A 23,003-nucleotide genomic window follows, 5' to 3' on the forward strand; every position below is an offset into this window, starting at 1 on the left:
TACAGGGGTTGGCGGATTAGAACAGAATGGGTTTCAACACTGACAAGTTCAAGGTGATGCACCTGGGGAGGAAGAACCAGCACCATACCTACAGGCTGGGGAACTCCCTTCTTGTCAGTGCAGAGGCAGAAAAGGATCTTGGAGTCGTCATTGATGCCAAGATGAACATGGGCCGGCAGTGTGGGGATGCAGTCAGGAAGGCCAACCATACCTTGTCATGCATCCACAGATGGATCTCAAGCAGGTCCAAGGAGGTGATCCTCCCCCTCTGTGTGGCACGGGTCAGGCTGCAGCTAGAGTACTGTGTCCAGTTCTGGGCGTTGCACTTCAAGAGGGATGTGGACAGCATGGAGAGGGTCCAGAGGAGGGCCACTGGCATGATCAGGGGGCAGCAGGGCAGGCCCTACGAGGAGAGGCTACAGGACCTGAACCTGTTCAGCCTCCACAAGAGAAGGCTGAGGGGGATCTAGTGGCCTGTTACAAACTGGTTAGAGGGGACCCGCAGGCATTGGGGGCAGTCCCTGTTCCCCCGAGCACTGCCAGGAGTGACCAGGAATAATGGTCACAAGCTGGCAGGGGGTAGATTCAGGCTAGATATCAGGAGGCGCTACTTCACTGTCAGGGCAGCTAGGGTCTGGAACCAACTTCCAAGCCAAGTGGTGCTGGCTCCGACCCTGGGGGTCTTTAAGACGAGGCTAGACGAACACCTTGCTGGGGTTGTTTGACCCCAGTACTCTTTCCTCCCATGGCAGGGGGGCGGACTTGATGATCTGCTTAGGTCTCTTCCAACCCTACCAACTATGAAACCTCTTCACCTCTCTAATCTCTTCCATCTATCTCATACCATGTTATTTTAAGTAAGACCAGCCGTGCTGTGGTAGATGTGATGGATTAATGTCTGAATGTGAAGGACCACTATCCTATCTTAACCTAGTGCATAGTGGTTAAAAGCAGGAGATCTAAAGACACCTGGGTGTGGTCTTTAATATAACCTCTACAGGGAAGGCAGCTTCAGCTTTTAACTAGGCCATTTTGACTGCAGTGGGGCTGTGGATAAGCTCGAGAGGGTGCAGATTAGAGCTTGGAGGATAAGCCCTATGAGGAGTGACTCTGGGAACTATGCTTGTTCATTCTGAATAAGAGGAGGCTGGGAGGTGGCTTGATAGCTGCCTACAAGTATGTCAGGGGGGAGCACCAAGATCTGGGGGAGCAACTTTTCAGGAAGTCGCCCTTTGGGAGGACAAGGTCTCGTGGACACAAACTAACAGAGGGAAGATTTAGGCTGGATAGGGGAGAACTTCTTCTCTCTAAGGGTAACTAGAACCTGGAATACACTGCTGGCAGAGGTGGTGCGGTTGTCTCCTTGGAGGCGTTCAAGAGGAGGCTGGACAAGCACCTTGTTGAGTTTATTAACCTCCTGCCAATGGCAGGGGATGAGACTTGATGATCTTGCAGGTCCCTTCCCGTCCACTGATTCTGTGACTTTTGTTGTTGTTGTTGTTGTTGTTTTTTTTGTCTGCCGTTTCCAGACTGCACCAGGGAACATTGTGGTGAGGCACAGTACACTTGGTCTGGGTACCCCAAATCCTGAAAATGCCAGGATGGAGTAGCCCTGGCAGTTCACCAGGACCGCCTGTCTTGGGTGTGGTGACTGGCATGTCTGCCACCATGTGAAAGCAGCTGTTTCCTGTCTGGCCCAGGACTTAGCGTGGGTGCACTGTCTGGAGGTGGTTGAGACATACCCTTACTATATTTGAGAAGGTGGTGGTGATGTTGCCTTTTAAAGCAGTGGGTGGGGAGCAGGAAGGCAACACTTCCCATACTCCTGAGCCTCGCTAACTTGGCTCAGCTCCACCTTAACTTTTGTGGTGAAAGGTGATTTGTTTTCAACTGGCTTGTAACCACTGGTTTTGAGGCTCCCTGCTAGAGGAGCAGTGTGCTAATGGGGATGTGGGGCCTTTCTGTGCTAGGTGATGCATAGAAGCATCCAGCCTAGGTTGGTGGTGTCTGGGTTCTCTGGCCCATCAGTAATTTGTGGTTGTATTTTCATTCTTAATGGGCACTTCAGTGGTGGCCCCCCTATTGTCTGAGTATAGTCCCGGGAAAGAAGCGTCTGTGAGCCTTGGTTATTGAGATGCCTGGCTTGAGGTTTAAGGCCAGGTCTATAAAGATGCCAAATGTCCACCGCTCCCAGTAAAGTGATCGGGAGCTGTGGGTGCTTAACACCTATTTAAAATCAAGATGCGTGTCAGGATTCGGGGATCCAAATAATCATAGCCCCCAAAGTAGCAGTAGGGAAAGTGGCCTTAAATTCTTTACCTTAGTTTTTTCCTTGGGATGAAAGATGCAGTTTCTATTCCCATAGAGGAGTTGTTGAGGGTTAGTTTAACAATTGGGAAGTGATAAGTATTTTCATTAATGCCAGTGGCTCGCTCCACGCTTGTTACTATGGAGTACACTGACTAAATTTCCATTGAAAGGAATTTCTGGGTAGGTCTAGCCTTGCCAAGCAAGCAGGGGCAGCTAAGCTGCCTTCAGTGAAGTGGCACCTCCTCATGCTCTGTACTTGGCTCATAAAGACAGTGCTATGGAAAGAGTGCAAAGAGTATTTTCTCCAGGTTTCTAACGTAAACGAGGTCAATGGACTAGTAGCTTTTGAGAAACAAGAATGACCCAAAAAAGGGAGAACTTGACAAGTGTGATTTATAGCATGACCCATTGAAGTTAATATCAAGACCTGGCATTTTTGAACCCCCTTAAAAATGTCTTACCAGACCAGAGTCTTGCAGGTAGAGCTGGTTTAGACATTTCTGTCCATGGTTTTTGTGGCAGAAATGAAACCTGCTGAAATGTCTTGGAAAAACTTGGCTCTTTTTTTTTTTCTGCCACAACTTTCTCTCTTTCCTCGTGTTCCCAGTCAGGAAAATAGAAACAAAAGATTTCTTGTTGGTTAAGATTTTAATTTTCCTGACCAAAATTTATCTCATGATGAGTCTCTCTTAGACCATGCAGAATAGTCTGCCCTGGGAGCCCAAACCTCTGGCAGGAAGCACCTCAGCTGGAAGGCCTGCAAAACATCTTGGACAGGTGTAGGTTTTGAAGCAATGTGAAGACTTTTATGCCCGTGGGCAGGGGAAGGGAAATTGTTTTGGAACCTTTTCATTTTGCTAAAAGCTTTGTTACCGCAAGAGAGAGTCTGGGATATCAATGTCAAGCTTCACTTGGACCTTTCTGTAAACGTATGTGGGGTGGAAATTGAGCCCGAGGGACCTTACAGTAGGACCTGTGGTGGTGTTCACTAAATAGAGTGTAACCATATCTGCGTCCAGTCTGTATGGATTGGCACTGTGGGTTGACTAAATCTATAGTGAAGAGGGTAAGGACATGCCACACTCTAGAACAGCCATAAGTTTATGCAAATATAGGAAGGAAATTTTCTTGCTGGTCTAAGGCAGATTGGCCAATGCTCTGAAAAAATGAGACTCTTACATCTGGGTTAATCTGCATAATCCCAGATATTGCAAATGGTCTTAAAATTAACCAGCCAGGGTCTGGTGTTGTCTTGCAGTGGCTTCTTCCAGCACAAGTGACTGCACACGTCAGGAGATTTTCCTTTCTCTGGTTCCTAGTCTACAAGCCTTGAGTTCTATGGACTATTTTTTTTTTTTTCCTATATCTTTGCTGCCTTTCTTGTTTTAGGTGAAGCTGGTGCAGATATCATTCGTGTCTCAAAAGAAGCTCGGAAGAGGTTCCTGGGCCCGCTACATCCCTCCTTCAATTTGGTGAAAACCATCCGGAGCTGTATGTACAAGACCTTGCCAGAGAACGCACATGTGGCATCCACAGGGCGCTTGGGCATCTCGCTGACAAGAGTCTCTGATGGCGCAAATGTTATACTGTCAGAGTTTCATAGTAAAGAAGAGCTTATCCAGGTGAGCAAAAACTTAGCTGGCAAAGGTGGGGGAGGAGAAACAGCTGCAACTTTTCTAGCATGGCCCAGAAGTTCATTAATGGTCTTGGTTTGGTCTCATCTTCACTCCCAGACTTTAGAAAATAACCCTAACCCTGGTGCCAAATAGACTACATGTCTTACTGAGTGGGAGCCTGTGGGTGCCTGAGATGCTATGAACAGACTTCTTTTTTTTAAAGGTCTTGGCTTAGTTCTTGCCAAAAGACTTTCCATTTCCAATACTGAATGCTCTTCCCCCTCTTTTCACAGGCCTGTGTTTGCAGTACTTTTATTCCTGTGTATTGTGGTCTGATCCCTCCAAGCCTACGTGGAGTGGTAAGTAGACCTCCTAGTATTTCCACCCCCTCTTCGGTAGCACTGTGCGCCAAAGTGAGGAACCTAAACGAAGACATTTGTACTGAATCATACCCACAGTCCACTGTTTTTATCTGGAAGTGTCCAGTGAGATGGCTAAGGAAGCAGTGTAAGAAACACTGGAATGAATGAATAATTGATGGAATCACTTGTCTGGAAGGCGAACTGCTGCTTAACTCCATCAGTGACTTGGCTGGTGTCTTCTAGAGCATGAAAGCTTTGGTTGTTTGTATATATAATATATTTAACCTACCGATAGCTGACTGAAAAATCTTCTACAGAATCTTTTTTTTGTTTTCCCAACAGAAAACTAAGTTGCCAGCAAAACAAACTTAGTTCTTTCCTTGCAAGCATTCAAGTTTCTGTTGGAGATCTAAAAAAAGCAAATATATTTTTCTGCTGGGAAAAAAATGTTACTTGCTAAAAATCTGTATGTAAATAACATATTTAATATCTTGGTTTGGTGGCTTTCCGTTTTTCATTCAAAGTTGATTCTTTTCTGAGGGAAAAACCTTGAAAGATTTCATAAGCTTTCCAAGGACTTCTCGCTTAGCACAGCCACCTGACACCTTAAACAAGGCCTCTAAAAACCCTGCAACATATCACAGGTAAAAAAAATAAAGCAAAGGAAATGAAGTATTCACTACCAGTACCCTGCTGCAAAAGGGCAGAAAAGTGTTAAGTTGTTATATAAAATAAAGTCACTTGGTGTGAACAAATGCAAAACAATTCACATTTTAGGGAACCATTTGACTTCTGCAGATTAAAATGGGTTTCAAATCAATGGCAACTAATCAAGGGAGAAACCTAGTCACAGGGACAAATGCTCCATGCAGACCTCTGCTTGGAATACAGCAGCAGCCAGATGGGGTTTTTTTTGATGTGGGCCTCCCCCCTCCATTTATTAAAGATTCTTTGGAAAAGTGACTGCCTATGAACTTAGGGGACTGGACTTGATGCTTGGGATGATCTTAGGACACTTCTTCTGCCATTGTACTGGCCATTCACTGCTTGGTTAGATCTTTCTCTGAAGTCATAGTTTCTAGGGTCGGAAGGGACCTGAGTAGATCATCTAGTCTGACCTCCCCCCTCCCCGCCAGGGCAGGAAATAATGCTGGGGTCAAATGACATCAGCAAGATGTTCATCCAACCTCCTCTTAAAAACCCCCAGGGTAGGAGCCAGGACCACCTCTCTCTTGGAAGTTGGTTCCAGATCCTAGCTGCCCTGACCGTGAAGTAGCGCTTCCTGATATCTAGCCTAAACCTGCCCTCTGCCAGCTTGTGACCGTTATTCCTGGTCACTCCTGGTAGTGCACGGGGGAATAGTTACTCCCCCAATGCCCGCTGATTTCCCCCCCCCCCCCGACTAATTTATAACAGACCACTAGATCCCCCCCTCACCCTTCTCTTTTGGAGGCTGAACAGGTTCAGGTCCCGTAGCCTCTCCTCATAGGGCCTGCCCTGCTGCATCCTGATCATGCGAGTGGCCCTCCTCTGGACCCTCTCCATGCTGTCGACATCCCTCCTGAAGTGCGGCACCCAGAAGTGGACGCAGCACTCCAGCTACGGCCTGACCAGTGCCTCATAGAGGGGGAGGATCACCTCTTTTGACCTGCTTGAGATGCATCTGTGGATGCATGACAAGGTACGGTTAGCCTTCCTGACTACCTCCCCACACTGCCGGCCCATGTTCATCTTGGAGTCGATTATAACTCCAAGATCCTTTTTCCACCTCCGTGCTGACAAGAGGGGAGTTCCCAACCGGTAGGTATGGTACCGGTTGTTCCTCCCCAGGTGCATCACCTTGCACTTGTCTGTGTTGAATCCCATCCTATTCATATCCGCCCAACCTTGTAGCCTGTCTAGATCTGATTTGAAGCCTGATGCTTCCTTCTAGTGTGCCCACATCCCCCCACATCTTGGTGTCATCAGCAGATTTGAACAGGGTGCTTTTTACCCCCTCATCCAAATCACTGATGAAGGTGTTGAACAGTGCAGGCCCGAGGACCAAGCCCTGCAGAGCCCCACTGCCCATGTCCTTCCAGGTTGAGAAGGACCCATCCACTACCACCCTCTGGGTGCGGCCCTCCAGCCAGTTGGCGACCCAATTGATTGTGTGGGTGTCTACACCACAGCCCCCCAGTTTCTTAATGAGAACGGGGTGAGAGACAGCGTTGAAGGCCTTCCGGAAGTCCAGGAAGACGATGTCCACTGCTGTCCCTGCATCTAATGATCTGGTAATCTGATCATAAAAGGCCAGCAGGTTGGTCTGACAGGACCTGCCACTGATGAACCCGTGTTGGGTGCCCCTAAGCATGCAGTCCCCAGTTGGCCCCTCATGGATGTGTGCCAGCATAACTTTCTCAAACAGCTTGCCTAGGATCGTGGTAAGACTGACTGGCCTATAGTTTTCTGGGTCCTCCTTCCTTCCCTTTTTGAAGATGGGAACCACGCTGGCCCTCTTCCAGTCCTCTGGCACCACACCAGAGCACCATGAGTGCTCACAAAGCTGTGCCAGGTATCCTGCAATGACCTCGGCCAATTCCTTTAGGACTCTAGGGTGGAGATCGTCTGGGCTGGATGACTTAAACACGTCCAACCCCTCCAGAAGCTCCCTAACTAGTTCCACGCTAACCTTTGGCCCAGGTGTGCCTCCCCTGGGGCCTGAGGGGGGCCCAGCAGGGAGGTGGCTGTTCTGATCCCTACTTAGGAAGACGGAGGCAAAGAAATAGTTAAACACGTTAGGTTTTGTCGTCTGGTGTGACGACCAAATTTCCCAACGCATTCTGCAAGGGCCTCACATTACCCGGGACCTTCTTTTTGCCCCCTATGTATTTAATAAAGGACTTCTTATTGTCCTTAATCTGGGAAGCTAGTCCTAATTCCATCTTTGCCTTGGCCTTCCTAACTGCCCCCCTACAACCGTGAGCGACTGCAGAATAGTCATCCCTGGTGATGACCCCTTCCTTCCATTGGGTATACGCCTCCTTTTTAGCAAGGAGACATTCCCGAATGCTTTTGGTGAGCCATGGAGGTTTGTGTGCTCTCCTGCTCCCTTTGATCCTCGTTGGGATTACTTTCCTTTGTGCTTGGAGGATCGCCCCCTTTAAGGAGCAACCACTCTCCTTGGACACCTGGCTCCCCTCCCCTCTGGGACCTCAGCGCATCCCCAGCTATCCTCCTTAGCTTGCTGAAGTTTGCCCTTCTAAAGTCTGGGGCTGCTGCCTTACTGCATGCCCTTGCCACCTTGCGCAGGATAGTAAATTCCAGCAGGCGATGATTGCTGTCGCCCAGTCCTTCAGTTCCCATCTCCCCGCTCTAGATTTTAACTCACCCAATGAACTTCACCGTCTGCAATCCCCCACCCCCCCAACCGTGCCCCTCTCCCACTTTTTTCTAAGCCATTAATAAATGCTCTTGAACACCAGCTCTGGTAGTACCTTCTGGGACACTCTTTAGTCGCCTCTTTCCATCTTTGAACACTGACAAGTTATCTCTACTCCATGATTTCAGCCTTTCAGCCAGCAGCAAATCCACACCAGTACTTTGCATTTTTCTCATGGCTACATATGTTCCCTTAATATGTCTTTGTCATGAGATCACTTTGTCAAGAGATTTTTCTTTAAAAACCATGCAAACGCTGTCTACTGTTTTTTTGTTTTACCCATTATGGGGGGGTCTGCTCAAAGAATCCTATTAGATTGGGAAGCTGAGGTGGGTTTGCTCTGAAACATAGCTGGACTAACCAGTCTTTAGATTGTCATGTTCCTTGGGTGCTTTTATAATTCCCCCTTACCTTTTTGATGCATGTTACTTCGTGCTACTGAAGGAAGATATTTGCTACCCATCTTCTCTTTGCTGTAGTAAATGGTTGCTAAGGGAGAAAAGTAGCAGCTCAATTGAAATGCTCTGAAATCTCATCAGAGGTCTTGGGTATGTACCATCAGGAGCTGGCAGCTTGTTCTGTTATCACTGTTAAGTGATTGGGCTTAATTCTGTCAGCACACATTTCAGATTGGAGCTTCATCTCGCTAAGAAGAGTAGGCATGAGTAGGGATTTGCCTAATTCTCTTGGCTGGAGACCTCCTAAGAAAATATGAGGTGCTGATAATGTTTATTTCTTTTGCTCCATGGTGATTTTGTAGGAGAATCCAATGACTTACATTTGATTGACAGGGAAATCTTTAATGCTTGTTCTTGCTTGTCTATTCCTCCATATATTTGTCCTCACACCTCACCTGCTGTACTTTTATTGGCTCTACTGGAGCTAGGGGCCTGTTTGATATGGGTGTGATCTCTCCTGGCATGGATGGCCCTGTAACTTTGAAAATTCAGTGCTTACAAGGTCCAGCCTAGTTAGCAATGGTAGGAGTTGTAAAAGTTTAATTTACAGTAATTAAATCAGATGAATTGCCTTAAGATGTGACTTGAGCTGCCTTGCTGATGTCCCTGGGAAAGCCCTTGCAGAACTACCACATTAACTCATGCATACGTACATTTTTCTTCTCCTGCAATATGCACTTTTTCCACCCCAAAATCAGACCAAATTCAAGTATATGTATTAAGTGAAGAAGCTGTGTGGTTTTTTTTTTTTCTGACTGAGACAGGCATGGTGCTGAATGGACAATGGCTTGTTTTTTCTCTCCAGAAATCTTAATGATTATTTCCTCTTTTTTTTTTAATGGTCTTAATGTTCCACTTATCAAGCTCAGTTTTTTTCTTAGAGCAGTTTTGCTGTCTGCCAGGTGGCTACTGCTGGTTTTTTATCTTCCTATTTTACAGTCCTGGAGACTCTAGCTCTCACCAAAATCATAGATCCACCCATAGAGACTAGTGGTCAACAGCAGCTAGGGTTTACCTTTAGTTCAGCAGGAAAGGGAGGGTGGGTCAGGTGAAGATTATGCTCTGTCCCTGGCCTATGCAGCCAATACTCTGGCTTCCAAAAACAAGGTACATGCTATATTTTTGGGGCATGTCATGTGAGGAAAATATGGTATGTCTGTCTCTAGTGCTGTTTTAAAAGAAAGTCTGAAAAAGATGACAACATTGCTTTTTAATGATGGTGTGGGGCTCTTCCTACTTTGCTCAGAGCAAAATATTGTCTGGGCAGACGAGACTTCCCTGAGGAGAAAGCTGGTCAAGGGTGAGAGGTTGGAAGAAAGCCTGCTGCTCTGTAAATACTTTACAGCAGATAGAAAGTAAATCAACATGGTCTTGTACAAGTGAGCCTAGATTATCAGCTGCGGTAGAGTGCTAGTGATGAGTGGCTGGGATGGGCCGAGGAAGGATCTGTACTGTAAAGTGCTGGAACAGTTTGGTTTTCTAGAGCTTCTGTTATATGAGGTGAGTGGCAATGACTTACGCCACTTCTTCCTCCTCTGCATGCCTGGAAGGGAGACCTATCTAGGCAAAGGACTGGATGGTTTAATAGACTATCCCTTTAGCTCCACAATGGAGCTGGCCTACTCTTCTGCATATGCAGAGGTGTGTGTATTTGGAGCTACCAAGGAATGCAACCCAGTCATTACAGAAATCAAGGATAAGTCACCAAACTTGTTCATTGTATCTAGCCCTTGCAGGGTTATCTCCTGCAGGGTTATCTTGAGGGCTTTTAGTCTGATTCTAGAAGTCCTTGTAGAGAAGCATTTTTTCTGTACCTTTTTTTTACTAGGGAGATCTTTTCAAGATCCTTGAGCAACTAAACTTGGTGCCAGTAATGTAAGTAAGGATGGGTGAATAGAGCATGAGCCCCATGTGTTGTCTACAAGAGGTGCTGGAATGAAAGTGTGGCGGGGGGGCACCTCACCCTCTCTTTACCTTCTCTGCAGTGTCTGCAGCAGCCAGGTTCAGGAGGGCAAATCAGTAGCCATGGAGTTGATGCTAGCCAGAGGTTCTCCCCCAGGGAAGCCATTGCTGCAGAGGCAGGTGTTGGAAAAGATTAACCCTCTTGTCTCTGTGTGTTTTGCCGCCAAATTTTGGCTTTTAAATTGTCACTCTGCACACAAGTCAGTGGTGGATATGGGGTGATTGCTCCCTGCAGGAGCAGACTTTTACCAGTTATGCCTTGCTTGGTGCTGTGCCTAAACGGTGCTGCTTTGTTCAACTGCCTCATGAGCACCCTGGACAGGAGAGAGAGGAACTTTTACTTGATGAGTATAAATAACAACTCTTTCTCCTGGCTGCCATCCGCCTTGCAAGTGGAAGTATTTCCTCATGTCGCAGGATTGCTACAGCAGTGGTCTTCTCTACCTGTGGTCCACAGACTATGTTTAAGGGCTCCATGAAAGATGACTATGATCAATCAAAAATATGCGACTATCCATACTTTCTGTTCAAAGTGTTGTGCTCACAGGGCATACAGTGTGACTTAAAAACCAGCAGGAATCTTATCGGGGGATAAGGCACAACGCCGCATTTATTGGAACATAAAAAGAATAAAGAACAGTAAGGTTATTTGCCTCACTCATTCCCATTCATACTTAGTCAGTCAGTCATTCATTTGTACAAAGAAACAAGCACACGTGCACAGACAGTTAGACAGTTTTGCAAAGGTTAAGGTGTTACCTAGTTCTAAAGTTGCTCAGGTCAGTCTGGTAGCTGGCCAGACTGACCATGAGTGATTGAGTCAAGTCTTGTGGGACGTGCCCAAAACTCCTTGCAGGTAGAAAAAGACCCAAAACCTTGTCTTTTGTGTTGCATCTTTATAGTGATGGCTGTCCGTACAAGCCTGTAGATTCCATTGATTCAGACACAAAGGTAATTTCCCCCCTTGTGCTGTTGGCTGGGTTTGGTAGGACATGATCTTCTGGCTTTGTGGTCTGCAGTCTTCAGGGGGGTTATTGCTTGCAGTCTTCAGCCATCAGGGTGAAGCATGATCTAGATTTGGTAATCCTTGGCTGCTGACTTGACGTTGCTGCAACCTTTAACCATTAAACCACAAAAAGCTATTTTCACCTGTTGCGAGAGGACTTCATGTTGTCACATACATACATAATTCACTCTTTCATTGCATCTCTCCACATACACCAGACATGCCACAAACCTTGCATTAACATTTTCCTTATGCTAAATTTAAGTTCTTAAATCATGAGACCAATAAGTCAAATACATTTATGCTAAGCAACAGGAAATTTTAAAATAGATGGTTAATTTCAGAACACTAATAATGACTGATGAAATATTATAAAAAGTAAATCATAACAACATTAACTTTATCTTTTAGTCGTTAAATATTTCATCATATAAAAAGAAAGATAACAATATAAGTAATAAAAACAATTATAGTTACTGCAATACTACAGAAGGGTTCTGCACATCCATTCAAATTTTTGGGGGTCCACAAATGGAAAAAGATTGAAAGCCAGTGGCCTAGAGGACTTGCTTGAGCTTGGGGGTGCCAGGGTGCTATGTACACCTTGTAAAGGACAGTCCCTTCAAGAACGGGTCTAAATGGACAAGGGGCTACAGGAAGGATACCTTGCTTCCCTTGCAGAAGGGAAACTAAGGCAGAGGTGAGGCTAAGTAGCAAAACTAAGGTCACTGGAAGTCTGTGGTGGAGCTAGTTCTTCTGAGTCCCAGAGTAGTGCCCATTGCCACAAGGCCAGCCTGGCTGTCTTTGAGTGATGGCAAAGCTAGATCTTATACTTCCTTTTGCTATGCAAGCATGTGAGGAGAGCATGGGAGGGCAAGTGAGGTGGTGGTGGGGAAATGTGAAGTCACTGACCCTTGATGTGATGTGCCAGAACTTGCAAAACAGGCCCTGGCTGGGGCAGTCCAGTGGGACCATGAACGTGGGATATGGTCAGCGCTGTCTCTCACTTTGCTATTGTTGTGTGAGAACTCCCTGACTGTGCCAGGCTGGGTTGGCACAACTGAGCCAAACGTATACAGTCCAAAACCACATGAAATGCTTAAACTTTTTTTTTTTTTTCCTTCCCATGTTTGGATTCTTGGAAAGCTGCTTTGCTGGTGCACTGACCAGGAAGCTGCCCATGGGTCAAGGTCTCTTGTGTGGCAACATGCAAGAGAAGATGACGGAGTGAATGTCCTTCTTTGTCCTGGAAAATACCATTGCCCTTTGGGAATGGGGGAATTCACTGACTAGTGTGTGATCTAGATACTGGACTACATGTCCAGTGTTCTGTGCAGTGAACAGAATAACTGGAGAGGGGAGACACACCATGAAGAAAAGCTTGACTTAAACATGTGATCCTTTTGGTCCCAGCAACCTGAGCAGAGTCGTATAGGAGGCATTTCGTAGGAACCTAAACCCAAATGATCCCCTCTCTAAAATAGCTATATATGTAAAAACAGCCACTGCAGCTCAGAGTCTCCTACTGGGAGATTGAAATGAAGCCTTTGCCATGTGGCTGTATCTTCTTGACAAGACCCAAAGGCATATACCAAATGAATCCCTTTGCTCTCCTGCTTTGCATAGACCATGAGGTGAAGAGGGAATGAATTTTGAACCCAGTCTTGTTCCCTGGCTCTGCCTGGCTAGCCCTGGGGTTTCAAAGATTATTAATCACATACTACAAAATAAACTAGAGAGGACAAGCCAGCCCATCATCCTCTGGCTGTGAACTCTAAATTGCAGCACAAAAAATGAACAACCAGCAGGTCCTTACCAGCAGGTCACTAGTATCCAGCTTGTGTTCGAGAAACCACACACTGTGGAAAGCATGTACGGAAGAATGGGAATACGAGGTTAAGTTAACCCCAGAAGCAGGCAGACTCTGGGCAGACTTCTTTACACCCTGCCCCCTCCTTCTCCAAGCTTGTCTAAGTGACATCTGCCCAACCCTGTCCTGAGGACTGAGAGCACTATACAGGCAGTCCTTGGACTTGCAACACAATTGGTTCCTGAAAACTGCATCTTAAGTCAAAACAGTGCAACCATAGGAAACAACGTTATAAATGGGGGATTGGTTCCTGAACCCAAGGCCTGATACCCTGTTTTCACCAAAAATAGCCCAGAATTTTGTACTCAGTCAATTATAGATGAGTAATATAGCTACATTAATGTATTTATATTGTAAATGGCAATCATATTGATTTGGAGGACTTCTTTGAGGTGACTCTGGACTTTCTGAAGGCTCTTGGCTGGGGTCTTCTCAGGAGTCTTGGCTGCAGGTTTTTCTGCAGTCTTGTCTGCTTTCTTAAAGAAAGTGTCTAAGGAAATTTGGACAGATGTTCTCCAAGGAGATGGGTGGCGCAGCGAACTTGTTTGCTGGCGTGACATTTGCGTCCGATCAAGTGTTGTAATGTTGAAACTGATGTCAGAAAGTTGAAACAAGGTGTCAGTTAAGTGCAAAATATTGTAACTTGAAATGTAAGCATAAGATTGCCTGTACTGGCGATTCACTGCCTGGTTAGATTTTTCTCTGTCCTTCAATTTTTTCCCCATCCCCCGTGGATTTAACTCACCCAATGAACTCTTCACCTTTTTCAATCCCCCACTTTCCAACCTTGCTCTTCTCCCTCTTTTCCGAGCTATTAATAAATGCACTTAACACCAGTTCTGATGTAGTACCTTCTGGGGCACTCTGTTGGTCCCCTCTTTCCATGTTTGAACACTGAAACACTTCAAACACTTTCCATGTTTGAACTCAGAGGTGCTGCCCAGACACATTGGGTGTGATTGAGGTTTAAAAAGGGCTATGCAGGGTAAGTCTTGGGGTACCACAGTTTGCTGCGGTAGTGTTGCCTAGAGGCAGGGCACCACAGCAGAAGTGACTGCCTGTCTCTGCAGGTGAACCTTGACTAGGCACACTTGGTAGACAAAAGTGGAAAAAAATTGTAAGGATTATGGATGCCCTTGGTAACTCCTGTAATGAAGGCCCCCTGCACTACCTGCCACCACCACAGCAGCAAAGCACCATTTCTTCTGCATCTGTTCATTCATATTGCCACTTGCAGGCAATCAGAAGCTACTGCAGCGTAGCAGCAAAACCACTGACCTTGAACTTAAGACTATGGCACCAACTTGTAGTTCAGCATTCAACAGCTGCTTGCATAGGGAAGCAGGCATGTCTAGCTCCACTTGCTGTTTTGCTCTTACACACATTCTTCTTCCCCTCTTGTGTATCTTTCTAGGAAGGCTCACATGTGTTAGGTCTCTCTGTTTTGCTGTACAAAGTGATTGTCTTGCTTGAGCAGCTGCTTCCGAAGGGGACAATGCCCCATAGTAGCTACAGCTGTCCTTTCCTCAGGGAAGATGGGGATCACTTTAAATAGAATATGGGAGAGGGACTTTGGGTAGTTATTGGGAATTAGTCAATGCCAGAAGATCATTAGATTTTAGACCAGACCCTGTGCAAAGGCCACTTATTGCTGTCACACTGATTGTATTCCCCTTGAGTTTTTTTTCTGTTCCTTTTTTTTCCCCCTCCCCTTTTTATCTCCCTCAAAACCTGAGTGGGCAGGAGTTAGTGATCAGTCACTGTTTCACTCGCTGCAGGCATGTATTTGTGCCAGTGTTCTCTCGGTAAACGTTACTTTGGCATGTACCAATGACTCGATGTGGGAAGAGCCATTTAGTCAAGTAGTGTGGGTGTGTGAATATATAAAAAGCAGTTTAAAAGTGTTTTCCTATTTATCCTTGAAGCCTTAGTGCCACCTGAATCAGAATTGCCTGCTTCCCCACTCTTGTCCAGCCACAGTTAACCATATACCTATGAAACATCCCTTGGTCTTGTAGGTACCAACTTTAATTTTTGCTGGGGGGGTGGGCAGTTAAGATGATGGACATGTGGAAAGTCTTATGCATTTTGGGTGGCAGCCCTCTTCCCAAGGGGGATCAGGGCCCTCATGCCCCCATGTACTTGGTACCTCTGCTTGGGCTGCCTCAGGAGAGTGGTCTGTAGCCCAGCATGGTCCTGTCGGGGATTGTCCTCTCCAGAGGTATAGGAGCCATGCAGCTGAACTCATTCCCCTAAGCTCGGGAGCCTGTCGGGGAAGGTCAGCGAGTTGTTTATTATCCAAGAGAAGTAGGTGAAAGGCTGTGGGTGGAGGGGATCCCCCCCCTCGGACTGTTACATAAGGATGTTTTAATAATAAGGGCATCAGGGGCCTGATGGGAGCCAGTTGGAGATGTGTAGCCTGTCTCCCTTCCAAACAGAGAGAACAGAATGATAAACATCCACTGCTCACAACATCCAGCTCATTCCCAGGCATTGCATAGCGAAAGACCCACGCTCATCATAAGCCTGGCTGCAACAGGAGCCAGAATTCAAGGACAGAATGAGCGTCCCAGTGTAGGGCATAGCTGGCTTTCCAGATCATCTGCCTGCTCCTTGTTTGTTATCTTCTCCAAGCCTTGCAGTCCCTCTGCCATGATCTGCTCTTTAGAGCTCTGTGTGCGCATCTGTATTTTCTGCCTACCAGCATCCCCTCTCCCCTGCTTGGATGGAGCTCCACCCAGCTGCTGTTCATCTTTGCACTGTCTTCCATCAGGCACTGTGGATGCTTGGAGAATGGGGCTTGTTTGCTTCCCTTTTGGTTCCTACAGGACTACTGAAGATAGTGAAGGTGCCCATTTCTGTAGGCTGCTGATGGCTTTGCCCTAAAATCTCTCCCAATGGGACTGACCATGCAGATCACTGCAGCTCAGTGGTGGACCTGGTGTGAGGCTACTGGATGCTGGCTCATTGCCCTTCAGGGGGCTCTTCTGTCTTAATACCCCCATCATCCTAGCCAGCAGCATAGCTCTTTATTCTGTGGATGCTGCTTTGTGTCCAGGATGGCACTGAGAGGGGAGAGCGCATCTTATTGAGCCTTGGCATAGTAATAATAATTCAAAGGATGCTTTGAGTTCAGTTGTCATCCAAAATGAGCATACCAGAAGCATAGTCTTTCCATGAAGAATAACAACAAACTTGTGCATGTTTGCAGTAAACCTGTATGTGGAGCCAGAGCCCCTCTTAGTTTCGGCATGGGAATGAACTAAGCATAGCCAGCTAGCATGTTCAGTTTTATACATGTTTTAAGGGGAGTGCATGTGGCTTCCAGCTGGGCAAATAAACTAGCAGCAAATCCTCTACCCTTATTTTATTTTTGGCAAAATATCTTTCAGCAGGTTTTGGTGTTACTGACTCTCAGCTCAAACAGGATTAGGGCGGTGGTTTAGAAGAATGTGTCAAACTAGAGACTGTCTTGCAAACCTGTTGTGGGGACTGTAGCTAGCTGCGATTGGTCATGAATGTGTCACCCTATTTCTTTTCTGCTTCTTGATTGGAGGGCTCCCAAATCCACAAAGGGGGTTTAAGGTTGCTGGTACAAGTGTTCATGAATCTATATTCCTTTTATTAGGGGAAGGGAGGTGCACTTCTTTCCTTCTGTAGTCCACAGACACTTCAGAGGAGAAACGTTTTTGCAGAAAACTGATTTTTGGTGTCTGTAATGACCTTTCATTGGATATGAACTTGTTGCTCTTAGTTCAGCCAGTGCTAGCAAGGACTTCTTTTGAAGCCCTGTCCCAGCATGTGAGCATGGGCACAGATGTGTAACAGTTTTTCCTTCTTAATCTACATTCATGACACAAGGAAAACTCCTCCTCTTCATTCATTTATGCAATTTATTTTATTTTATTTTTTTATTCCCTCCAGAGGTATGTTGATGGAGGGATTTCAGATAACTTGCCACAATATGAGCTGAAGAACACAATCACCGTGTCTCCGTTCTCGGGTGAGAGTGACATCTGCCCCAGGGACAGTTCCACAAACATCCATGAGCTGAGGGTCACCAACACCAGCATCCAGTTCAACCTTCGCAACCTCTACCGCCTCTCAAAGGCCTTGTTCCCTCCAGAGCCTCTGGTGAGTCTCCTGTGGCCACTCAGGGCAGTTGCTGCCATGGGCTGCTTGTGCAGAGGGAGCGCTGGGTCTTATTCCCCCACCCCAGTTTTTGCATCCACCCCCCCCCACCCAGTTGGAGGAGTCCAAGTTCATCCCAGAAGCGTCTAAAACGCATTATGTAGGTTTTTGTTCCTTTGGAAAATCCTGAAATTAGGTCCTGGTGGAGTCTCAAGGAAAGTACTTCCATGTGCATCTAATAGGCAGCACCCAAGAAGCTTTTAGAATAAGGATGCAGAAACACCCAGAGCAGTCTGCTCTTCAGGCCTTTTGTTGAAGGCCCAGCTGGCACCAGCAACCATAGGCTGTTTATGGTGCTCCCAGTGCTAGCCAGCAAAACAGATGGTATGCTATAAATGGCTGCATGTGTTTCCCTTTTGGAACAAACAGAGCTGCTGATTGGCCCTGGTATTTTTGTGCATAACAAACAAGAGTGCCCTGCTTAACTTGGCCCATACCCCCTCCCATTTCCTGGAAGACTTTATAAAGACAGCTACACTGTGGGCCATCCTGGCACCTGCTAGGGCAGGCTTCCATTTTTGGCCTGCTGCTGATTTGAAGCAGCTCTTGTTGCACAGGAGGCTGAGAGATCCCCTTGCTCACAGCAGTGTTGTATCTCCATTCCCTTCCTTTTCTGGCCCAGGACTGAGCTTGGGAACAAGAGAACAAGATAGTGGGGATAAGTGGTGGGAGGGAGGTGAGCAGAGCTCCTGAGCCCTGCCCCACCCAGGCAGCAGGCTAAGAGAAGTGGGGAGGAGGATTTCTGCATTGGCTGCAGACCTCCTGGCACTAGGTCTAGAGTTGTGTAGTGCTGTAGTCAACAGAGCTGTCTCCAAGTCACACTAGTCCATCCCCCCCACTGCCTGAAATGACCTGCCCTATCTGTGTCTGTGCAGGTGCTGCGAGAGATGTGCAAACAGGGCTACCGGGATGCACTGCGCTTCCTGAAGAAGAACGGTAAGGAGCAGAGTATCAGCATTTGCACAAAAGAGACAGTGCCTGAATCGTTTGACCCCCGCTATGCTGCAGACTGAACCTGATCTGGATAAATTCCTAGTGGTGTGAGGGGGGGTTGCTGGTTGTAGCCGTGTTGGTCTAAGGACATAGGCAGGCAAGGTTCATTGGGCAGGTGTGATGTCCTTTATTAGATCAACTAAATAGTTAGAAAAAAGTTCTTTGCTTTACAGAGGGTGTTTGTGCCCAAAAAGCCTGCAAAGAACTTCCATATTTCACAGTGTATAAGTTGGGTTTTGAAGCCCAATTTTTGGGGCTTAAAAATCTAACTCGACACCATGTCCCCATCCCCTGTGAGCAGCGCTGCTTGGACCGCACCAGCGCTGCTCACAGGGGAAGGGACTACATGCACCAAGCCTGGCCTAGTCCCCTGCACATGGCATGTCCCCAACCAAGTGCCAAGACTGGCACCACTTGCAGGGGATGGGGATGGGCTCAGTGCTTGACTGGCACAGCCCCATCCCTTGCAAGCGGCATTGGTGCAGCCCAGGCAGTGCTGCTCGCAAGGGATAGGGCCACCAGCTGAGCCCAGCTCCCCATATTGACCTGCACTCAGCAGTGCCACTCACAGCAGCAGGCTTGGTGCTGGGCTGGCGTGGCCTAGGCAGTGCTGCTTGCAGGGGATGGGGCTGCATCAGCCCAGCCCAGCCCCAACTAATACACCTTGCCTGTGCTAATCTTAACTTTTTGCGTCAGAAAACAAGTCGGGTTATACATGATGTCGACACATATGCTATAAAATATGGTGTTTCGTTGGTCTAATAAGATATCACATTTACCCAAAGAACCTTGCCTGGTGGGTGGGGGTGGGGGTACAGGAGGTCCAAGATGATTCCTGGTCAAGTCAGGGTGACTCTGCCTGTGAATATTTGCCTTGGATATTTTAGGTGGTGAAAGTAACATCCCAGGTGTAGTTCAACATTTCTGGGAACAGAGTCCTCCTGTCTTCTACAGCCATGCTGTAAAAGCTTCTGCTTGAACTTTACAGCCAGCTTGCTTCATTAACACAGATGCAATTGGAGACGGCATGTGTCTGTTTGTGGTGCCACCTTGTGGCTGGCCCTTAAAGTTTACTCACTCATTTTGTTGGGTGTGCTTGGGCTCCATGTGCATCAAAGAAGCATATGCAGTTTCTTGGCTCTGTGTTGTTGGGGAAAGCCTAGCTTTGTGTCAGTGCAAGGCATAAGTGTTAGGGATCCACACTGGAGCAGTGTAGCGACATGATTGCTAATGACCTTAAAATGCAGAGCCTTACCAATATTTCAAATGGGCATAGACTCGTATTTACTAGTACAGATCCTGCCCAGCATGCAAGGGCCTTGAGCATGTGTAGATCCAACGTACCTGCATGCGTTAGGACTTAGTTGGTCATTAGAATGAAGAACAGCAAAGCAGTTCTGAAAGGACTAGCTTGCAGTATTTATGGAACATGCTAAGAGATCTGCTTTTCTGGTTGGGGAAAGGCTCTCTAGTCTTGAGCAAGAGCACCAGAAATCTAATATGATGCATAATAGTATCATGGAGGGAGGCAGCCCAAATAGCTCCATCAGTTGGTGGAGGTAGGGATTCTGTATCGGCTGTGAAGTTCTTTCCCTTGAGGGATGAGATGATGGCAGCTTAAATGAAAGGTGGCACTAAGTGAAATGATTACAAGGTGTCCCTCACTTTATGCTGTAAACGTGTTCCTGGAAAACGGCACTTAACTCGAATTCACATAAAGGGAACCTACTTTACAATGTAATAAATAGGGATATATTCCAAGGCCTCGACTGTACTGACTCCCAGACCCATTTCTACCACTTTTACAAGACAATATTGGTACTCGCCAACAGCAGACAGTACACACGAGCACAGGGTGGTGGTGAATGTTGCCATAATTGGGATGGCAACTACAGAAACACGTCTTGCAGACAAGTAGCGAGGAGCACAGATCCGAACTGTATTGGAGTGGAGACTGTACTTTGGTGCATGTTACTCCCACAATGCCCTCCACAGGGCAGCTGACTGCAGGCTGCCACCACACCGATCACATAAGTGTGAGTTTACCTTGCATATAATGAATTTTTGGTATAAAAAGGATCATTGCATAAGAGTAAATTTGCACATACGGAACTCGCATAAAGCAAGGGAAACCTGTACTTTGAGTCGCTACAATCTCAGCATATGCCTTCTGTCCCCAGGTCTTTTTAATCAGCCAAAGCCTACAGGTCCACTACTTGCCATCAAAAACTCTGCAGGGGAGGAGGATGCAGAAGAGGAGGAAATCAACGCTGAGGACCAGATGGAAGAGGACTCTGCCCTAGCTGTTGTTGAAGATGATATCTTCGACCACTTGCCACCCAGAGTGAACCAAGGTACAGTCTGGGAAGAGAACAGTTGGATGTTTCTGCCTGTCCCATTTGAAAGTCTATTTTCTTTCTAAACTGGTCAGCACATCTCATCAAATGAGGGGAGTGTCATTTGTGTGATGGCCATCAGAGACCTCAAAAGCCAAGGTTTTCTACTTCCTGACCCCAAGAGCCAGGTTCTGTAGTAGTAGGTTGACAGATGCTCATCCTCTTGAGACTGAAGGAGATGTATAGTGCAACTTGATGGGTTAATTGTTTGAGGAGGTCCAGTAAACTGGTCAGAAAACTCCTTTGCCTCTTTTTCACATAAACGCGAGAGGATGAAATTTTATCTGGTTGTTTCCCCATGAGCCAGGTAAAGCTAAATGCTTGTGCTCCTTGTACCTTTGTTCAGAAAGTACTGATACACTGTGAGATTTCCAGGCAGGTGGGTCAGTGTTTTATAGCTTTTGTGCTACTGGAGAGAAGGTGGCTGTGCCAGAAAAATCTAGTTTAAGCTGTCAAGTAAACGGTTACCCATGTTTTTTTCCATATGCAGCCCTTATGGAGGTTTGTGCTGAGAGAGGGGGCCGGTTTACTTCGGTTTCTAAGCTGCTGCCTGTGCGTGTGGTCTCTGCCATGATGATCCCATACATGCTGCCTTTAGAGTCTGCCATCTCCTTCACAGTCAGGTAGGCCTCAGGTTTATTTTCATTGCTACCTACCACTGCATTCAGCATGGTTGGCAAAAACTAGATTTGTTTCCTCCTTCCTTGCTACACAACAGCTGGTTGGGTCAGGAGGGACCTTGCTTCGGTTCTTGTGAGTCAATTGTGTCTGGGGTTCAGCCACAACCAGTTGGACTCAGTTGTTTGAACATAACTGGCTTCCAGAGTGCCTCCTGGTGAGACTGCAGTACACTTCCCCTTGAGTAGCTAATGAAGCCTTTACATGTGGAAGTGGGCAGGTGCAAGGCAGAAAACTAGGATAGAGGAATGAAGGATGCCTGGGTGGAAATAGCATAGTCCTGTCTCTCCTAAGGGGAGGGAAGAGCACTCTTGTTAATCCTTGAAAATTTACTGTGGTGTTTTGGATTAGAGAGGGGAAGGGTAAAGTGGATGATCTTATTATGTCACCCAAGCTGTTTTCTGGCAGCTAACAAGTCCATGGATCTTGTTGCTATTGGTGCCCAACAAAAACACTTCCTCCCTTGTTGCTCCTCCTCTTCTTCCCTCCTCTTCTTCCCCCCCACAATCTGGTAAGTTGTTTAAAAATGCGTGTGGTGAGAGTATAAATATGACCATTTAAAGATCAAATGCCTCTCCTGTGTTATGGTTACTTCCTCCTTGAGTTGCGTGAACTGCATGAGATGGCAATACAGAGGAACCTGTGAGTGGCAGTACCACAGAAGAAAATCAATGAGTACCTCTGCCATGCTTTTCAGGTCAAGGGGTCTGTCCTATCAGGAAGTGGTGGAAGCACCATTATTCTAGCTGTTTCAAATTGGCTTGGATGAAGCTTTCACAAGGCTTGTGATAAGGAACAATTCTGATTTGGCCCTGGGGCTTGGGATAGATGGTCTGCAAGATAGCTTTTCTTCTGCTGTCATACCTATGGAGAGCCACCTGCAGCCCTTCGCCTAATAGTCCTGTTTCTTCCCTTCCTCTCCTCAGGCTCCTGGAATGGCTGCCAGATGTCCCTGAGGACATTAGGTGGATGAAGGAACAGATGAGTAAAGTCTGCAACTATCTCATGAAGGAAGCCAAGAAGAAGCTAGGCAACCATCTCTCAGCCAGGTATGACTGCTTTCATTTTAGCCCTCCTTTTGCAGTGGTCTTCCTCCGTCTGGAGAGGGGTGGAATGCAGGCAGAAGGAAGAGGGGATCCTTTATTGCACATTCTTGTAGTCCTTGGAGGGATTCCAGGAGGACATTGTTGTGAAGAGGTACCGTAGCAATGGTGTGATTTCATAGACGAGACTGGTGCCTGTCTGCCTGGCATTTGTCAGAGGTTCAAAGGTTCCTCCAAACATTAGTAGCAGTTTCTGCTTAGCCTTGTGCAAATAGCCACACTGTTGCAGCACAAGAAAGGGCAAAAAACGTGGCATGTACAAACACCCTTTAACTGCAGTAGCAAAAGGTAAGAGAAGGATATGCGGAGTGTGATTACTCAGTACTGAAGTATGCAGAGAGAGCTTTCAGCATTGCTTGTTTGCACTGTGCTTTGGCTGTAGCCTGTGCCATTAGTACTGAAGCCCCTCAGACAACAGAATGTGTGCTCTGAGGATGAAGTAAAGCATATATGACCTTTTGCAGTGGTTCTCAATCTCTTTAGGCTTGAGGCATCCCATAGAAAATGCCAGCTCTTAGTTTTCACTCTTTCCGTAGTCAAAAAAAAAAAAAAAAAAAAAATAGTGTAATTCCTACGTTGCAAAAAACTCAAACCACAGCAGGTCAGAATGGTTTTGACACTGGATTCCTCTTTGAAG

The 23,003-nt window shown here is 46.7% G+C and overlaps 1 protein-coding gene across 1 annotated transcript in view; it reads left to right on the forward strand.

Moving 5' to 3' along the window:
• PNPLA2 (patatin like domain 2, triacylglycerol lipase) overlaps positions 1 to 23,003 on the forward strand; it is a 55,587-nt gene that overhangs the window by 26,188 nt on the left and 6,396 nt on the right. Inside the window, exons 2-8 of the mRNA XM_090032423.1 lie at positions 3,700 to 3,932; positions 4,220 to 4,285; positions 16,930 to 17,139; positions 18,072 to 18,132; positions 20,370 to 20,543; positions 21,076 to 21,208; positions 22,190 to 22,312. Of these exons, the coding sequence (XP_089888549.1) occupies positions 3,700 to 3,932; positions 4,220 to 4,285; positions 16,930 to 17,139; positions 18,072 to 18,132; positions 20,370 to 20,543; positions 21,076 to 21,208; positions 22,190 to 22,312 (1,000 nt within the window). The remainder of the gene's footprint in view (positions 1 to 3,699; positions 3,933 to 4,219; positions 4,286 to 16,929; positions 17,140 to 18,071; positions 18,133 to 20,369; positions 20,544 to 21,075; positions 21,209 to 22,189; positions 22,313 to 23,003) is intronic.

Source organism: Crocodylus siamensis, chromosome 2 (genome assembly GCF_052110815.1).
Source record: "Crocodylus siamensis isolate JL-2025a chromosome 2, ASM5211081v1, whole genome shotgun sequence".
NCBI lineage: Eukaryota > Metazoa > Chordata > Crocodylia > Crocodylidae > Crocodylus > Crocodylus siamensis.